General features: G+C 36.7%; 1 protein-coding gene across 1 annotated transcript; it reads left to right on the forward strand.

The window, feature by feature from the left end:
* The first annotated feature begins 851 nt into the window (after positions 1-851).
* Positions 852-20,155, forward strand: LOC121379041 (tRNA-dihydrouridine(16/17) synthase [NAD(P)(+)]-like). The gene is made up of 12 exons (XM_041507483.1): positions 852-884; positions 5,610-5,864; positions 6,472-6,631; positions 10,360-10,472; positions 11,315-11,397; positions 11,866-11,969; positions 13,536-13,680; positions 14,045-14,141; positions 14,539-14,630; positions 15,659-15,863; positions 19,185-19,260; positions 19,673-20,155. The coding sequence occupies exons 2-12, from the start codon at positions 5,634-5,636 to the stop codon at positions 19,879-19,881; spliced, it is 1,515 nt and encodes a 504-aa protein (XP_041363417.1). The 5' UTR covers positions 852-884; positions 5,610-5,633; the 3' UTR covers positions 19,882-20,155.
* The last annotated feature ends 310 nt before the right edge of the window (positions 20,156-20,465 follow it).

A 20,465-nucleotide genomic window follows, 5' to 3' on the forward strand; every position in this document is an offset into this window, starting at 1 on the left:
GAATAACGCTAGAGCCTAGTAGAGGACACTTGAGCTAACGGTAACCAAGCTTCCCCCTCCTTTTTTGTTGCCTTTCTGTTGGGTTTGTTTTGTTGTTGTTGGGTTTTTTGTTGTTGTTGTTGTGGGTTTTTTAGGTCAGGTTAGATCATAGGGTTTCACGTGCACATTCAGAGCAAGCTGTTTTAGCGCACGCCTGTCATGGGCACAGGTGCCGGCCTTTGTCGGCTCCTCTGTCCAGAACAGGAAAGGGTGGGGTGGGTGAGAGGGGGAACCGCCTGCACTGGCAGGTGCAAGATAATACAAGTAGCCCGACCGGAGGTTGGTGGGGGTTTTTGTTTTTGTTTTTGCCTTTCTGGGGTTTTTTGGGGTTTTTTTTTTTTTTTTTTTTTTTGGGGGGGGGGGGTCGTGGGGGTATGAAGGGCGGGGAAGGGGAGGGTCGCGCATCAGCCGCACTTTAATTTCCACCCAGCGAGAACACTAAATAATACATATATATCTGAGGCCTTATACTTATACTGGTAGACCGGCCTCGGTGGCACAGTGGTTAAGCCATCGGACTATTGGCTGGTAGGTACAGGGTTCGTTACTCCGGCTCCAACCCAGAGCGCGTTCTTAAGGGTTCAATGGGTAGGTGTAAGGCCACTACACCCTCTTCTCTCTCAGTAACCGCTAACCAACTAACAACTAACCCACTGTCCTAGACAGGCAGCCCAGATAGCTGAGGCGTGTGTGCCCAGGACAGCGTTCTTGAACTTTAATTGGATATAAGGACGAAAATAAGTTGAAATGAAATTATACAGTTAACCTCTAGAATAAAATGGTAGAAATACAAACAGAAGATTGAATTATAACTTCCGGTAGCAACATCCGTTTCTGGTGAGTCGGTGAGTTGTTTCGCTTTTAGAGCAAGAGTAATAATGTACAGCGCGATTGTTGTCTGTGAGAGTTGTAGATATGAGTGTTAATACTGGTGATCTTAATATCAATAGGCTACAGTTGCCAGACATTTCTCCTCATGCATGATGCGCCCCCCCCCCCCCCCCTTCTATAGCAGCTGTGATCACCCTGGCCTCAGACCACAATTAATTTCGCTATATGTTTCTATATAGCCTTAGTGGCTATAACATTTTTATTAATATCAGCAGGCCCGTGAAGTTTTGTATGTACCTTTGCCTGCATGGGGGACACATACCCTGAAAAGGACAACCCCTGTTGTCCAGCTCTTTCTCTCAGCATATTGGTTTAAACAGACACACCCTCTAAACCAGGCCGGAGTACACCCATTTTACACAAAAAGCACTACTTTTGCATGGGCCGGAATTACCACAAACAAGTCTTCAATGTCAACAAGTTACACATGTTTACAAACTACATGCTATCCCCTGTCACTTCAGTCAAACAGTTGCCACTTCATAGCTGTCTGCCATGAAATAATCACAGTCAAACAGCAGACTACTTGCACGGTGAAACTTCCGGATTTTGGACAACCAAATGGGAAGATAACTGTAATCTGAGGCCTATCAGTCCATTTTTTCCCCTAAAAACTGGCCCACACTAATGCATTCCAATGATATACATATTAAAGCAATGCTCGGTAAGTATCGGTATGTCACCTTTAAATTGAGAGTATACAGAGGCTGTGTTAAAACACCTACCACAGTGCCTTGCCATGGCCAATTTTAGCAATGGAAACTTGAGGGACACCAACTTCAAAATGTAATAACTTTATCAAATTTTGGAATTTCTTCATACAATGAGCAGCTATTTTTTCTTCTACATATGTTCTATCTGCACAGTGTTGTCTTGGAAAGATTTTGAAATATTTAAAGGAAAAAAAATCAATCATTAGATTTTACTTCATTTTTAATGAAATATTAAACTTAAATTAAAATTTTTGAAAAACAAAAAAATCTAAAACTGTAAAATTTTGCATTTTAGATATGATAAGTGGAGGCTTAGTAAAGATATGGTGACTGAATTCATGATACATTATTAGAAATGTGTCAGAGGGATGGTGAACGTCACAAAATTGGGGCCATTTACATCAAATGTTTACACACTAATTTCAGGGAAAATTAGACATGATAGGCCTCATATTCAATTTTGACCTGCTGTATTTACTTAATCTACTTCATTTACTGTATTAGACATGTAGCCACTTTGTAAAAGGCAAAACAGTCCATATAAATGCATATTAATATGAATATGCCCTACAGATATTACTTAGGTATACACCATAATATTTTTTTTTTTGACGACAACTTTGAAAATGAAGATTTTGTCACAAAATGCTGATATAAATCCTACCAAGAGGTACTTGCACCATATTTTTCAGTTTCCAGTGATAACTGTTAACAAGTGTAGTCATGTGCCAGTGTCTGGGATACCTCAGTGTAGTATTTCTTGATTGGAAGGATGTTTGTAGTAATGACCACTGAATATGCATTATGGATTATTCTGCCATCTGTATTACAAGCCAAATGTTAACCTTTTTGGCACATTTTCTGCAATAAACTTGACAAGTATACCAGCATCTGATTACTGAACACAATAAATACATTCAGACAGCATAGAATAGCCTATTAGATTTTCTAAGGATAAAAGACCATTTTTGAAAAATGACTGAAGTGTGTAATTTACATAAATGTAGGTGAAAGGTGAAATGTATTATTAGAGTACTTAATCTTGTTAAAAACTGTATACTATTTATTTAAAGTGTTTAATTACATTTAGTAGTGATATATTCATTATATTTAGATCTTCTGTCCAATTGCAATAATTGAGAAACTCATTAAAATTCAATATGTAAAAAAAATTAAAATCTCAATATTGACTAACAAAATCCAAGTTTTGCTCATTTTTACCACATTATTAGCTCAAAACTGTTTAAAAATATTGCAACAACCTGTAGTAACATCAGAGGTCATTTTATGCTATTTTGGAGGATACTGAAATTTAAAAGTTGAAAATTTTAATTTTAATTTTTAATAAATTCAAAAAAAATGTTTTTTAATTTAATAAAATATTTAGAAAATAAATAAATTAGTTTTCATATTCCTTGTGGTATGCACAATCAGTCTGTGTAATTTCACCTCTCTGGTTATAATACTTTCATCACAATCAAGCATTTAACCGGTGTAATGTGTGAACTATATCAGGCCTCAGACCACAATTAATTTCGCTATATGTTTCTATATAGCCTTAGTGGCTATAACATTTTTATTAATATCAGCAGGCCCGTGAAGTTTTGTATGTACCTTTGCCTGCATGGGGGACACATACCCTGAAAAGGACAACCCCTGTTGTCCAGCTCTTTCTCCCAGCATATTGGTTTAAACAGACACACCCTCTAAACCAGGCCGGAGTACACCCATTTTACACAAAAAGCACTACTTTTGCATGGGCCGGAATTACCACAAACAAGTCTTCAATGTCAACAAGTTACACATGTTTACAAACTACATGCTATCCCCTGTCACTTCAGTCAAACAGTTGCCACTTCATAGCTGTCTGCCATGAAATAATCACAGTCAAACAGCAGACTACTTGCGCGGTGAAACTTCCGGATTTTGGACAACCAAATGGGAAGATAACTGTAATCTGAGGCCACCCTGCTGCCAGTGATGGTTCCAATCCATGATTCAATGTAGCAGCTAAGCATGGATCCAGGGCTTCTAGAATTTTTATAACGTTCACTAGCCATGGGATCAGTGCTTTTTAAAAATTTAATAGCCACGATTAAAAATTCACTAGCCCTACTTTACTTTAAGTTAATACAATTTTACTAAATAATAGTAATAATCAAATTGAATTTGAAATAGACTCACCTAAATACGTAGCCGAGTACTCTGACTGTAATTACGAGAGCTAGATGGACATTTGGACATAACTATGCTCTCATTACAGTCTGAGACCAAGCTATGTATTTTTTTGGCAATTGCCGACAACCAAAAAGTTGTCAAAGATTTCCGCTCTAATACCACAACAATCCTATGTTTGATGTCAAATACCTTTACATCAATCATTTTCGAGTTAATTGATTAAAAAAAAAATCAGATATTAATCACTAATACACACACTACAGAAAGAAACCCGACAGCACCCACATTCAGCTAAGCTTCGGCAAACTCCGGACAGCAGAATTCTAAGTTCAGCGACCTACATCGTGATGTTGCATCACATGATCGCCCACTCAGCCATTCTGTCTTCCAGGGGCCGTCTTAAAACAACAAGTGCCCGACAATCACAAAAAAAAGTTTGTTTTGTGTAACGACATCACTTGATTCATTAATCATCGGCTATTGGATGTCAAATATTTGGTAATTTTATTATAGTGTTAGAAAGGAAACCCGCTACATTTTATCATTAGTAGCAAGTGATCTTTTATAGGCACCATCCCACAGACAGGATAGTACATACCACGGCCCAAGATTCTTTCCCTCAAATTTGGTGAAAAGTTTTTCAGTATACAAACTAAATTATTTGTCAGCATGGTTTTATCGGAAGTCCTCAGGTAATCATGGTAATTGTGTTCATTTGTAACCTGGATTATCTTTAACAAACGATTTATCTTAATTCTCATTCTGATACAAAAAAAACCCAAATAAACATAAAATTTTCTGATCTCAGTGTTAACAGCTAGTGAATCAATTTTTTTTATCGGAAATTTATGAAAATAACCAAGATGGAAAAATCTATTGGAAAAACATTATCCGAAGTATGGGTTCAAGGGAATAATAAAAATGGACGCCTTTTGCAGAAGACATTTGCGCATAAGAAAACATCATATTGATGCAGTGTGGTAAAATAGACATTACGATGATTACGTTCATGAACAGACAAACAAGGTTTTTGAAACTCTGCCTCGTTTTCACTAAGTTAAAATGGCAATGAGTTTATATTGCCAACAAAACTGTGCTACATTTGAAACATATCAAAGTAACAGATCAACATCACAAAACAAAAATATGAGTCGTTCGGCAGGTTAGTGCCAGACGTGGATTTTGGTCTTGACTCGCCTTGGAATTTTTTTGGCCCATTTCGAACGAGCTGGCTAAAAAAGGCAAATTTGGAAAACTTAAAATATGGTGTTTTTCTGTCTCCATGGTTATGAGTTTCGGTTTTTCTTCTATAATTAAACCAAATTGATTCCACAGTTAACCCCTTTCATTCACTTTCCCTAGAATTTGACCAATATTGGATTTTAAGTTTGTATTTATGTTGGTTTGCAGGGGTCAAGCTATGTCCAATCTAAGATTAAGAAGTTTTTAACAGGAGGGAGATGTGATTTTTCTTTAAATATATAATTAAAAATAAATGCTATATTTATAAGCATATTTTCCAACCCAAATTTTTTTCTTTTTTAGTAAATTTTGTATGGCATATTTATTTGTGTGTTGGGGTGGAATGTAGCTTAACGGTAAAGTGCTCGCTTAATGCGTGGAGGATCTGGGATTGATCACCGTAGGTGGGCTGTTTCTCATTCCATCCAGGGCACCACGGCTGGAATATCAAAGGCCGTGGTAATGTTTGACATCCAATAGCCGATGATTAATAAATCAATGTGCTCCAGTTCCTTAACTTTATTTGTATGGTAATCTTAATTTTAGAGTGAAGATCGAGTGACGTAATCAATGACTGAACACAAAGGATGGGACTTCTGGAGAAACACCCTGAACAGTGCTCGTTTGGTGGTTGCTCCAATGGTTGACCAGAGTGAACTCCCCTGGCGGATGTTGAGCCGGAAATATGGAGCAGAACTATGTTACACCCCCATGTTCCATGCCTCGGTGTTTTCACGTGACGCGATTTACAGGCGCGAATCATTACAGACATGCGATAAAGACAGACCACTCATTGTGCAGGTTTGTTTTCATTTTAAAAATATGATTTAAGCTGGATGTCAAAAACTAATAGTAATTTGGCGAATTTGTTCAGAAAATCTGTAGCCAAATTCCAGTAACATTTAGCTAAACAATTTTTAAAACAAAAAATACATGTACATGTAGCTATATACCTGCAATCAATAAAGTTTTTGAATTAGCTTTTTGGTGAATTTAAAATTACATATATTCGCTAAATTGAACTTTAAATCACATCTGGCAATTTGGCATAAAACTTAAACCCTGATTAATGAATTGGTTTAACCGTATTTTTCATTTAACATTACATTTTAAAATACATGTATGTAAATCTATATTATATAAAACTTTTAATGGATTTAGGTTATTCATTGGCATCAAAGAGGCTGTGTAATATATTGGTAATAGTTGACTAGCTTGAACTGCAATGGGTCATACAGTGTATGACCTACATTCCACCATATATTAAAACAAATTTCACCTTACTTTATGTTTAAGACAGTTTAAACCAAAAATCTATTTAGCAGGATCAAGGTCTTCATATAAAAAGTTATACTTGTTTCTCATCAGATTATGTACGGTATATATATCTTTTATCTTGTTTTATTAGTTTTGTGCCAATGATCCAGAGATTTTCTTAAAAGCGGCCCAACTTGCAGAAGGTCAGTGTGATGCCATTGACCTTAACCTTGGTTGTCCACAGAGCATAGCGAGGCGAGGTCATTATGGAGCATTCCTGCAAGACGATTGGTTACTGCTACAGAAAATGGGTCAGTGTTTTTATTGGTTAAGTCTTCATTTACAAGTCAGTTTCTTTTGTAGTAAAATAATAGGTATGAAATACATAAAGAATAATAAAGAATAATACATGAGTGGCCATTAGATACAATTTATCTTACGAGTTGTTTTAAAATGTATCTAATGAGCGAAAGCAAGTTTGATACGTTTTTAAACGAATTGTGAGATAAATGGTATCTTAATGGACACAAATGTATTATTCTGTTTCTTACATATTCTCAAAAACCAGGTTTTAAGCAAATTTTAACATCTTTTCCAACTAAAAGTTAGTTACAACCATTTCACTTTAGGTAACTTAAGCGTCACAGACACATGATTGTCAGGTTAACTATACATCACAGTGTAATCGATTTAGACTGTGCTGCTTTTTCATTGGTATATGGCATTGATGACCTGGTCATTACCTAGGAGCAGCCAGTCGTATGTCTTGAAATTGTTAACACATACATGATGAATGATGTTCTCACCAATGGTTGTGTAATAAATTTATTGAATACAATATTTTCAGTCTTCTCGATGACTGAAAGTTGTAGATTCCCCATCACAATACATTTGTTATATGCTGAATCCCATTGCAGGAATTTTGTAGATCTCTTAGTCATATATATAGTGCAACCCCTCAAAACAGGGTCCTCGGTAAACCAGGATGTTTTTCACGATCCCTTTTAAAATCAGTACAGATAGTCCTAAGTTAGCTTAACCAGTGGTTAAGAGAAATGATCAAAACCAGAAATAAGATGTTTGCAAAGAACAACTGAAAAGAGATGTTGAAACGTTACTTAGAACAGCCTATGGTATCCACTCTTAATTGAATACAAATTACGTTCAGAATGTTGTGAACATACTGCACACATTGTTTTGAGTTTTCAGATTGTGTTTTAATTGCATGAAAAGATCCTCGTTGTAAACTCAGAAACCCACGATGATATGCGGGAATACACCGTAACGTGTTATAGTAATACATTCATAGACATACATTAGATATTTTGTTTAATGTCACATTAAAACCAAATTGCATTTTCAAAGTGTGTCAGTATATAACCTTACGCACACTCCATTGCATGACAAATGTTTACATTACAAAATAATATGACTGTGGTACGTTGCATTAGAAAATATTTATTGTTTGATGCTATTAAAGCCCCTACTTATAAAAATATACCATTTCCTGTTTTTATATGAAACAAATACGCCAAAATTTTCCTATAAACATTTGTAGTTTGTATATGTAATCTGACTCATGGGTGTATACTACCAAATCAAATCCCATAGACGACAATAGTAACATATGTGGCTAAAACTCCTACCTGCAACGTATCAATCGACATAAATGCCACGGATATAAATACTACCACCCCTCACCCTTAAAGTGAATCACAAAAAAGTGGGTGTCAAGCTGCTCATTTCTGAGATAACGGGTAGCGTCTATGACTACCCTAGTTCCGCACACAATTTGAGTACTTTTTTTTACAGGTACCCCATACATGTTCCAAGCACAAGGCTATTTGACACAGTGGTACTAGATGAAATAAAATTGCATACATTTTTAGCCCAGATGAAAGTAAATTTTTTTACAACCAACACACTCACATTTATAACCAATCACAGGACTTGTGGTGTTCACTTCTCTATCAAAAGTTCGGTGCACCTCGAACTTTGACCCAGCCGGAAGTTATTTGGTTTAGTACTACCTCATGGATGGAAACATTGAATGGTTCAGGCTATGTCGTCAATTTTAAACCAGCCAATCAGTGGCTGTAGAAGCAATCTGCAGACTGCAATTATAAAAAATATATATTACCCTGTATATTTGAGCCCACGTGTATAATAACCTGTATTAATAAATATTCTGATGAAATCAGGAGGTGGAAATTCTCACTCCATTTAACTCATTGCCTTGAACTGTCTGCTTAACAATACCTGATTTAAAAAAAAAAATTTGTCCCAACCAGTGCCCCATAACTTGTATATCACAAGCCATGGTATGTTCTCTGCAGTCTATGGAAAAGTGTATGTAAAAGTCCAGTCTGTGGGAAAGTGTATGTAAAGGTCCAGTCTGTGGGATATTGTATGTAAAAGTCCAGTCTGTGGGAAAGTGTATGTAAAGGTCCAGTCTGTGGGAAAGTGTATATAAAAGTCCAGTCTCTGGGAAAGTGTATGTAAAAGTCCAGTCTGTGGGAAAGTGTATGTAAAAGTCCAGTCTGTGGGAAAGTGTATGTAAAAGTCCAGTCTGTGGGAAAGTGTATGTAAAAGTCCAGTCTGTGGGAAATTGTATGTAAAAGTCCAGTCTGTGGGAAAGTGTATGTAAAGGTCCAGTCTGTGGGAAAGTGTATGTAAAAGTCCAGTCTGTGGGAAAGTGTATGTAAAAGTCCAGTCTGTGGGAAAGTGTATGTAAAGGTCCAGTCTGTGGGAAAGTGTATGTAAAGGTCCAGTCTGTGGGAAAGTGTATGTAAAGGTCCAGTCTGTGGGAAAGTGTATGTAAAAGTCCAGTCTGTAGGATATTATATGTAAAAGTCCAGTCTATGGGAAAGTGTATGTAAAAGTCCAGTCTGTGGGAAAGTGTATGTAAAGGTCCAGTCTGTGGGAAAGTGTATGTAAAAGTCCAGTCTGTGGGAAAGTGTATGTAAAGGTCCAGTCTGTGGGAAAGTGTATGTAAAAGTCCAGTCTGTGGGAAAGTGTATGTAAAGGTCCAGTCTGTGGGAAAGTGTATGTAAAAGTCCAGTCTGTGGGAAAGTGTATGTAAAAGTCCAGTCTGTGGGAAAGTGTATGTAAAAGTCCAGTCTGTGGGAAAGTGTATGTAAAAGTCCAGTCTGTGGGAAAGTGTATGTAAAGTCCAGTCTGTGGGAAAGTGTATGTAAAAGTCCAGTCTGTGGGAAAGTGTATGTAAAGGTCCAGTATGTGGGAAAGTGTATGTAAAAGTCCAGTCTGTGGGAAAGTGTATGTAAAAGTCCAGTCTGTGGGAAAGTGTATGTAAAAGTCCAGTCTGTGGGAAAGTGTATGTAAAAGTCCAGTCTGTGGGATATTGTATGTAAAAGTCCAGTCTCTGTGGGAAAGTGTATGTAAAAGTCCAGTCTGTGGGAAAGTATGTAAAAGTCCAGTCTATGGGAAAGTGTATGTAAAAGTCCAGTCTGTAGGATATTATATGTAAAAGTCCAGTCTATAGGAAAGTGTATGTAAAGGTCCAGTCTGTGGGAAAGTGTATGTAAAAGTCCAGTCTGTGGGGAAGTGTATGTAAAAGTCCAGTCTGTGGGAAAGTGTATGTAAAAGTCCAGTCTGTGGGAAAGTGTATGTAAAAGTCCCCTAGATGTTAATTAAAAGAACGTAGCATGTTTCCTCTGAATTACCAAATGTTTGACATCCAATAACTGATGATTAATAAATCAATGTGATCTATTGGTGTCATTAAACAAAACAAACTAACTTTAGCTGAACAATACATGTATATATTTGTAATACATCAGCCACATAAGAAAGTAATCAGCAGTAGGTCACACAATATTTTACAATATACATCAAAATATATTTGCAATATAATCTTTTTACATGGTCAAGTAAAGGCTGATTTGAAGCATTTGTCTATATATTTGGTTTGGAGTTTATGGGATGTTGGGTTTTCATCTTTTAGACAAAAGTTCATATATAAGTTTGTTAAATAATAAATTGTAGTTCCTGCTGTAATATTGAAGTTGCTATATTTCAGTCAGTCTGTGTAATGCCAAACTGAAGGTACCGATCACTTGTAAGATTCGAGTGTTTGAAAGCATTGAGAAAACAGTTGAATATGCACAAATGTTGGAGGAGGCTGGATGCCAGGTTTGTGTTCAGTTCTTTGGAACATATTGATGGCTCATAGGGGCGTGGTTAATAGGGGGGGCATCACAGTCCAGTCCCCACACCCACCTGGATGGGCTGCCTTTTTTCCCCATTACCCATATTGACATCATATGAGTCATTTATTCATTTTTGACATTGCCTACATTTTCATATCTAGCGTGAACACAGCAATTTTTTAGATTATCACTATATTAGTTTGCAATAGCCTTTCATTGACTTGGTTGATATTATTCATTCAGAGGGTCCCTCTTGGGAAATCTTGTGCCCACCCTTTAAGAAATCATAGATCCACCCATGGCTACTATGTTAAATCAGGGCTAACTCTGGCACTCGCCAATTACGAATTTTAAAAGCAATTGGCAAATTTTATTTTAATTTGGTAAAAATATTACATGTACTGAAGTTTAATAAATAATTTGGCGAAATTTTCTTCTCACTTAGAGGTAGCTAAACAGTTTATAGCTATGATGACTAACTATCACCTTTTTTTGAGGATATAGTACAATTAAAATGTTATGCAATGATTAAAATGTTGGAAAAGGTATTTGGAATTTTGTATATTGTGTTCATGCAAAAAACCAAACCCCCCCCCCAAAAAAAAACCCAAAAAAAACCCCCATAAAAACCCCAGCTTTTCTTGGTGGTATTGGTTAAACAAAAACAATTGTACATATGTACAAAATTATGTTAGATCTGTTCTCAGTAGAAAATATTTAGGAATATTGAAATACAAGCTTGGTGAAATGTTTTGATTCTTGCTTGGGCTAGATATTTTTCAAAAGTTAATAACCTGATATTTTTGTAATATTATTTCATTACAGTTGCTCACTGTTCACGGGAGAACTAAAGAACAGAAAGGACCTTTGACTGGTCTGGCAAACTGGGAACACATCAAAGCTGTGCGGTTAGTGGATTGTCAACTTAATGTATGTAGGCGCTGTCCTGAGCTTGTAGCCTTTGTAACATGATTCCCACCAATACATCATTTTTAGCTGCACATAAATGAAACGTTGCTGTTCCACAAGGTTATAAGCCTGTTTTGCAGCAGTTGGTTTTCTAAGTTAATATCTAAAGTTAAACTGTTGTTTATGAGCACATTTTGTATGTTATTAAAATGCATAAAAATTTGCATATTGAACCTAAATTTGATTTATTTTAATGACCTATTTACCATTTTCAGAATGTTAAATACCAGAATTATTGTGTTTTTTATTTATATCTGTGAAATTCTTACATTTTTGGAGTGTAAATATACCTGTATTATTGATTTGTATTTATACTAGTGAAATACTTACCGTTTCACAATGTAACTATACCTGTATCATTGACTTTTATTTGTACAAATGTACTAGCGGAATGCTTACATTTCCAGACAGAATGTAAAGATACCAGTGTTCGCGAATGGCAACATCCAGTATTTATCTGATGTGGATCGCTGTATTGCAGAGACGGGGGTTCAGGGCATCATGTCTGCAGGTAGGTGTGCAAGAATCACACACGCCTGTACATTTTTTTATTTTTTTTTTGGGTGGGGGTGGGGGGAGTCCTATTCTATGCCAATAAAGAAAACATTCTGTGCTGTATTCCCCTCACTAGAAATTGTGCCTCCTTCTCTACTTTATGTATCATTCCTGCAGCCCTGACCACAAAATGGCTTGTGATATGATTAATTAAAATCTACATTAATTGTAGACAGTGCTATATCTTGTAGGAACTGACAGTTTGTTTGGTATCGGGCACTGCAGGCACAAGGTTGTTTGGTCTTTAGGGTGAGACCTAAATGTGTAGCCCTTAGTAGCCTAGATAACTTGATACTAATATTGGTGGGGTTTTTTATGTTATTGCATCAGGATGCAGCCCTCAACATGTGCAAGGGCAATCACCAATGCAGTGCAAAAAGCTGTTACCTTTTTGATATTTGTATTAAATTGCCATCACAAGATTATCTGAATTTTGAGGGCATGGGGATGTAGCTCGGTGCAGTGGATGATAGGAACCATCAGTTGCCTTCAGTGGACCTGTTAGGTTTATCCCTTTCCCACAAAATGCCCTATGACTGGTTTTCCAAAGTGTGTGGTATCTTCTGTTCTGTTGTTTTGAAAGTGTGTATAGCATTTATGCATTCAGTTCAACTTATGTTCATGCTTACATGCAATTACGGCTCAAGCATTCTGTCCTGGACACACACCTCAGCTATATGGGCTGTCTCAGGGCTAGCTCTGGGTATGCACATTTTTTTGCCAAATTGTTATTATTTTCTTCTTTTTTTTCAATTATTACATGAAATTATTTTGCAAAATTAAAATAAAATTAGCCAACTGCTTTCACAATTTGCAATTGGCGAGTGCCAGAGCTTGCCCCGTGTCTGTCTAGCACAGTGGGTTAGTGGTTACATGTAGTTGTTAGTGAGAGAGAAGTCAGTGCAGTTGTCTTACACCTACACATTGAGTTGTTAAACTCACTCTGGGTGGGAGCTGGTACCAGGCTATGAACCCAGTACCTACCAGCTTTATGTCTGATGGCTTAACCATGACATCACTGAGACTGGTATGTACAGCAGATATCTTTGTGCGGTTTGGTAAATTCCTCTCTCATTATCTATCAGTATAAAGCTGACCATTCACATGTATGTTAGACACCCAGTAGCTGTAAAACATGTGTGGAGTTGTCATTAAATAAGTTTTCTCTTCCTTTCCTTTCCAGCTATTACAACCCACATGGTTCCTTGGGTGTTTCATTTAGAGAGGTTTCACTAGCAATAGAAGGAAGGAAATATTTTATTTAATGATGCACTCAACACATTTTATTTAGTTATATGGGCTCTGACATAAGGTTAAGGACCCAACAGATATAGAGAGGAAACCCACTGTTACCACTTCATGGGCTACTCTTGGATTAGCAGCAAGGGATCTTATATATGCATCATCCCACAGACCAGGATAGTACATACCATGACTTTTGTTACACCAGTTGTGGAGCATTGGCTGGAACCACTAGTGATAGGTGCCATGGTCTTACCTCTGTTTTGTCATTGTGTTTCAGAAGGAAATCTTCACAACCCAGCTTTGTTCCATGGCATCAGTCCTCCGGTCTGGCAGATGGTCAATGAGTATCTGGAGTTTGTCGAGATGTACCCCTGTTCTACCTCATACATACGTGGTCACGTTTTTAAAATAATGCATCATGCGTAAGTTTTACATCCATTCAAACCACTATATGACTGAGCATATTACATGTACCTCCAATATAATTTGGCAAATAATGTTATGTGTTGAGTAGAGTTGTGGCCCAGACTTGAATTTTATATAGTTAGGATTGTGTTTGCCACACAAATGTTTATCATGAACTCTCATTCTTTTTTATTTATGTTTGAAAACTTCTTAAGATCACCAATAATAAGCAATACTGATGAAATGAAATGATCTTAAAATGACTGATGATTATAAGCAATAATGTGAGCACAACACAGGCCAGTGATGTTTTAGCATTCCTGTTGAAAATATACACAACTGTCTGATATGAAAGATGTTTACTGACTTTGTGATTTCCAGGTTGGAAGTTCATAAGGATGCAAGACAGAAGGTTGCTCTTGCAAAAACCATCAACGATTTCAAAGCTGCCAGTGAATTTCTTGAACAGAAGTGTCAGGTACTGAATGTCATCTGAGTGTTAATTTCTTATATTAACCCGACCTCTCATTTATTGTGTATCTGTCCCTTCCCAAACTCTACGGGTTTGATTTTTGCAGCAGACATTAAGGCCAGATTTTCCCATGGAGCCAAGGGCATCCTTTTATACACTTCATTTTCCTCATAATCAAGTTTACCTAAATCCATCCTTGTCACCATTCTGAATGGGTAACCTAGATTTCTATATTTGGGGGTTGGTTTCATCTCTAGGCAAGGTGTCATAATTGCCAGATGATTGTCACAATAATAACCACAGCTTTAGTAATGGTCTCTCTCATGGTTTAACTTTCCTTTTCTTCCTATGGTAAATTATAAACTGACATGCTGTTACGTTTACATATTTACTTGTTTTGCAGGCCGATGTAGAGAAGTATGAAAAAGAGCCAGGATCATTCAAGTGTGAACTTCCACTTCCCTACTGGTTGTGTCAGCCATATGTCAGACCTAGGTACATATTGAAAAAACAAACAAAAAAACATCCGTACACATCAGCGCCCCCCACCCTTATTACCTGTTTCATTAACGTTGTTTCTTTATGCATGGTACAAGAAAAGTACTGAATCAGATGCGAACCACAGATCTGGCAGCTGGCTACACAGAACATGCAGTATATTTTGAAAGTGCCAGACTCGCAAGACCTATACCAAGCTTTGGTGTGTTTTGGACCAGATTTTGACGGTTTCTTCCATCCATGCATCTGTTCATCCCTGTCAGTTTAATCTGAGAGGTGCAAAGAAACCTGAACTATTACTTTATGGCCCAAACCTTCAATATATTAATCATATTTAATAAAAACAAAAAACCCCACCAAACTTAGAAATTAAGTTTGTATGTTTTAAATCTGTAGGCCTAACATGTTTTGTGGAATGTTTTGAAAATTGAGTAGCGACTACTATTTAATGTTATAGAATTATGTAACGATCTCTGTAATTTGCATAGCAAATCGCTTCGCAATACTGAACAAAAGGTTTCCTGGGTTTAATAACAAATGATTATAAAACTAAGAATTTGCATATTATTAAGTATATTATACATCAGTATCATTTGTTTAGAGGGGAGGGGGGATGTAGCCAAGTGGTACAGCACTCGCTCAATGCGAGGTCGGTCTAGGATCGATCCCCATCAGTGGGCCCATTGGGATATTTCTCGTTCCAGCCAGTGCACCACGACTGGTATATCAAAGGCCGTGGTATGTACTACCCTGTCTGTGGGATGGTGCATATAAGAGATCCCTTGCTGCTAATCGAAAAGAGTAGCCCAGGAAGTGGCGACAGCGGGTTTCCTCTCTCAATATCTGTGTGGTCCTTAACCATATGTCTGACGCCATATAACCGTAAATAAAATATGTTGAGTGCATTGTTAAATAAAACATTTTTTTTTTTAGTGTAATTGTTTAAAAACAAATGATATTAAAACCAAAAAAGTATGTATGTATATGATACATGAATGTGATTGTCCCAATGTATGTTGTTTCAGCCCCAAGGATGCCAACAGTGAGGGGAGGAAAGCCGAGCGTGAACGACTAAACCTGAAACGAAATGCCGAGCTCAGCCAGGTAGCGTTGGAGGGAGAACCCATGTCTAAGAACAAACTGAAGAAGAAACTTCGCAATCCACAGAAGAACTTCGACCCACTGCACAAAGCGAAATATGAAAGATGCATGCAGTGTTGTAATCCTAAAGTATGAATTTATAGAGAATACTACAAGTTGTTTTAAAAGATAGCTAACGAGTGAAAGTGAGTTTGATACCTTTTTAAACAAGTTATTAAGTAAATGGTATATAGTATTCTATTTTTTTAATATATCCTCAGAAACCAAGTTTGAAGCAAATTTAAACATCTTTTCCAACTAAAACTCATTGCAGCCCTTGCATTTTTAGCTAACTTACATGTGACAGACAAATCAATTTTGGGTTAACTATATGTCAGGGTTTAATCAATTTCGATTGTGCTGTTTTTCTATTGGATGGTATGGCATTGGTGACCAGATCATCACCTAGGAGTAGCCAGTCGTATGTACATGTATGTCTTTAAATTATTACACACTTGTGTGTTAGCAGTATGTGTTACCAAAAATAATGAATTGCGTTCTTAGCAATGGGTGTGTAAGAAATTATTTTATTTATCTGTTAATTGTCCTGTATAAATAGGTGATCTTTATATATAGGTTTAGATCTTTTTTTATATGATTGCTTAATTCACAGTGTCAGTTTTCTGCATGGCCTAGTGTTAAAGTACCTGCCAGAAGTACAGGGTGAATAAAACTCTTATGAACTCATGTTTTTTTCCATCCCAACCAGTGACCCATGACTGGCCTATCAAAGACGATGTTATGAACTGTCTTCTGTTGAAAAAATACCTTGCTACATTGTAATTTAAATACACAGCCAAAATCAAAACTAGAATATTCTTTGTTCAATAATAATCATGTGCTCACCGTATATAGTGGAAAAGGAAACCGATGAATTGGCATGCAACTTCATAATGAATACAGTTAAATCTCATTTTTAATACAGGGGTGAAAACAAAATGCTAGAACAGCCGAGGTATACAGCTTGACTTGCATTGCAATACAAAGAGAATAAAGGTAGAACTGCGCGTGCTTTAGTATATAAACCTAGTCTTGGGGTGGCAGTCCTCTTTGTGGCAATACAATCTCCAGTATCAGATTTTTTCTGGAATGGACGAAGCACGCACACGTTTAATTTGGATATTGTGCATGCTACTGTAGTAGGCTACTAATAAATTAAATTAAATAAATATCAAAAGAAAAATAAATCTGTAAAAAAAACACCAACATTTTACCAAAATATACGATATACTTAGTTATTATACTACATAACGCTGTACTTATTGTTTATTACAGTAATATCTGGACAGTTATGTCATTATATAAGTCTTGGTGTCAAGACTTTAGATCTGATATGTTCTTATTTAATGCAAATTGCTTAAATTTAAAACAATATCGACAATGACAATCAGTTAACTGACCTTTGGAATAAGCCCTGGGCTGTAGTAATGGAAAAGGTCATTGCTATTTATATATATGCGCATGCGCTCATGTTAGTGTGAGTTAAAACTACAAGATAGGTTTTGTTTTTGTCACAGAATAATGTAAACTAATTAAATATGATTCCTTTTTACTATAACATTGAATAACAATTGTCAAATATATGTAGTAGCTCTACTAGATAATTATAGCGCATCCAGTCCATTCTAATAAGCCGATGACTTCTAGATTTAAAAAATACATGCTATGTCTTCAATACGTTTTGAGTGTGTGTGAAGACTTTCCCATGCTCCTATACCACTAAGGCTTCGAGCATGTCCACCCCGGGTTCGGTCTCTGGAGGCCAGGGGCCCAATCAGGGACAATCCGTTTTGAGCTGTATTTTTAGAAGACCCGGCCCAAAGCCACAGAAGCTCAATCTGGCACTGTTAAAATATAGAGCATGTTCTAGGTCTTCTGCTGCTGTAGTTCGCGCCAACACAGACACGATGTGTTTTGTCACATTCGATTCAGTTTCAGTGTCTGTTTTTTAACTGGTACCATACTCGCCAGGCCTTAAAATCGAAGGTCGCCTAACAGACTACCTTTGTAAAATTCATAGTCGCCCATAGCCAATAAAGGTTGCCATGGGCAACCGAATAACTGCTAATTTTCAACCCTGCAATAGCAGATGATTGATTAATCAATGTGCTCTAATGTTGTCAGTAAATATTGCAAACTTTAACATTAATTTCAACACAAGACAATGTTGCTGGTTGTTTTCATACAGAAACTGCTGCTGCAATTTGTAATTTTGATACCAGTGCAGTGCTCTGCAAAGCGGGTAAAATACTCGCCATGGCGACTAAAAAATAAAATCACATTCGCCAGTTGGCAACTGTCCAATAATTTTACTTAATCTGCAAACAAAACTGGACATCAGAAAACAGTGGACCAGTAGCAATTTAACTTCTATAAAACTTGTTTTCTATCAGTAGTTTGTTTGAAAAATAACAGTTTGAGACAAGTTAATTGGGCTGTGAATAATGATTTTCCAGTATTCAAGAGTAAACACGTTAAGGGAGCTAATACTCCGTTATGATGTTATCTCCCTTAACTTGAATTTCAAGCATTTGGAAATAATTCGGCCCCTGTTCAGTTTTAGACAAAGTCAGTCCTGTCCCATTTAGAACCCGGTTTTATTTATGTATTAAAATAAGATTGTTGAGTCACTGTGTGTCTTTACTTGTCTGTTCCAGTCGTGAATGTTGTTTTAATCACGTCAGAAGTCATGTTCACCAGTGGAGGATGAAAACATTTTTCTATTTTCATGACTTTAAAGACAAAACTATTTACAAAACAGTATTTATGGATTTACAAGCCAGTGTGTGACGAAAATAAATTTTATTTAAACCAAAAGTAAGGTAGCCGATTGGTAACTACTAGTAACACAATGAAGCCTGGTAGGTATTATTACAATGCTTTTATTTAACTTTTAATCAGTACTGCAATTTAAATGTATATCTTAGTAGTGCCATTAAAATATTATTCACTTAATTTCGTTTAATAAAATTATTGGGTATGGAATTTGTTAATGATAGTTAATAGTCATTCACTGTTTTAGTGGAACCGGACACATAAGTAACTATTTAACAGTTCATTCGAATGCGGTCTTAATAACAATTACGACATTAGTAATGTGCCATAAAATGGCACTAAAAGCACGTGGTTTACATCTTGTCATTTGGGGGGGGGGGGGGGGGGGGGGGGGGGGGGGGGGGGGGGGGGGGGGGGGGGGGGGGTTGGGGGGGGGGGGGGGGGGGGGGGGGGGGGGGGGGGGGGGGTGGGGGGGGGGGGGGGGGGGGGGGGGGGAAGAATACAGATGAATCAATTTAATTACAAGTATATATTAGCTGGCGACTAAATATTATATTTTACTGGCCAGGGAAGAGTAAATTTGAACTTGCTTTGTAGAGCACTGCAGAGATGATGATATGGCTTTTGTTTTTTCAGGGACGTCGATGCGAGTTCAGTTTATGCAAATCCTGCTGTAAATTAAAATCAGTACGAGAGACTCTAGACTGTCTTGGTGGGTTTGTACAGTTACCTATCTCAGCACTCTATTGTGCACAGTGTCTCTTCATTGTTTCACCGTTTTCTTCTAAGGGTAAAAAATTAGGTATAATACTGTTTGGCATTTTTTGGTGAGATTTTTAAAAATTATTATTATTATTTTCTTTTCAATTCATCCCATCCAGTTTTTATAATAAGCATAAGTTGATTGCCGTTAAAACAAAAGTGTTATCAAAATCGAATAAAATATAATTAATTATAAATAAAACAGTTACCAAAGATGAAGGCTTTTTTAAAAATATGACTGGCTGAATTTACAATCTTGTTTATGTGTAACTACATACACTTACAGTGCTTAAACAACAGCATTTAAGAAAAACAGGCTTCGTAAATTTGGTTTGACAGTTCTGTTTTTCTTTCTTTTTCAGGACATAATTTCAGATTCAGGACACGTGCCTTGACTAAAAGCGAGGAGAATGGTCACAGTGACATGAGTAGTGTGACAAATGTCACTAATGATGTGACAGACTCTGTGACCAGTCATAATCAAACATGTAGTAATAATTGCCATACAGATAACAAACAGACTTCATCCCACAAAACGGATCTCAGCGTGACCGAAGATGCGGTGTCATAGCAAAAAGAGTTTATAGGAAAGACTTGAAATGTACACATTGACAGCTGGAGTCCAGATTAAAAACAACAGTTTAACAACATCCAAACACATTGTTTAATAAGTGGTTATTAGGTAATAAACAAATTTCAACACATTAAAAAGATTATCATTACATGTCGGGGTAGGATGTAGCCCAGCGGTAAAGCATTCGCTTGATGCACAGTTGAGGTAGGATCCATTGGGCCCATTGGGCTATTTCTCATTCAAACCAGTGCACCACGACTGGTACATCAAATGAAACGGTATGTGCTATCCTGTCTTGGATGGTGCATATAAAACATCCCTTGCTACTAATGGAAAAATGTAGCGGTTTTATCTCCTACTATATGTCAAAATTACCAATGATTAATAAATCAAGGTACTTCAGTTGTGCCATTAAACAAAAACTTTTTTCTTTTATTACAGGTTTTAAATTACAGGTTATAAATGCAGACAAAATGTGACATGCACATGGTCAGTTTTTATACATTATTTATTTCTGTTAGGATTGGTCAACAGGCATAGCTTATATAAAGACCTTTCCCTACATTATAAAATTGACATAA

The sequence above is a fragment of the Gigantopelta aegis genome, chromosome 8, assembly GCF_016097555.1.
Source record: "Gigantopelta aegis isolate Gae_Host chromosome 8, Gae_host_genome, whole genome shotgun sequence".
Classification (NCBI taxonomy): domain Eukaryota; kingdom Metazoa; phylum Mollusca; class Gastropoda; order Neomphalida; family Peltospiridae; genus Gigantopelta; species Gigantopelta aegis.

What these genes read in the sequence shown, in the direction of transcription:
- LOC121379041 (XM_041507483.1), top strand. Translation starts at nt 5,634, where the DNA reads ATGACTGAACACAAAGGATGGGACTTCTGGAGAAACACCCTGAACAGT. An exon ending in GAACACATCAAAGCTGTGCG is followed by an intron (nt 11,398 to 11,865) that starts GTTAGTGGATTG and finishes TTACATTTCCAG; the next exon opens with ACAGAATGTAAAGATACCAG. An exon ending in CAGCCATATGTCAGACCTAG is followed by an intron (nt 14,631 to 15,658) that starts GTACATATTGAA and finishes ATGTTGTTTCAG; the next exon opens with CCCCAAGGATGCCAACAGTG.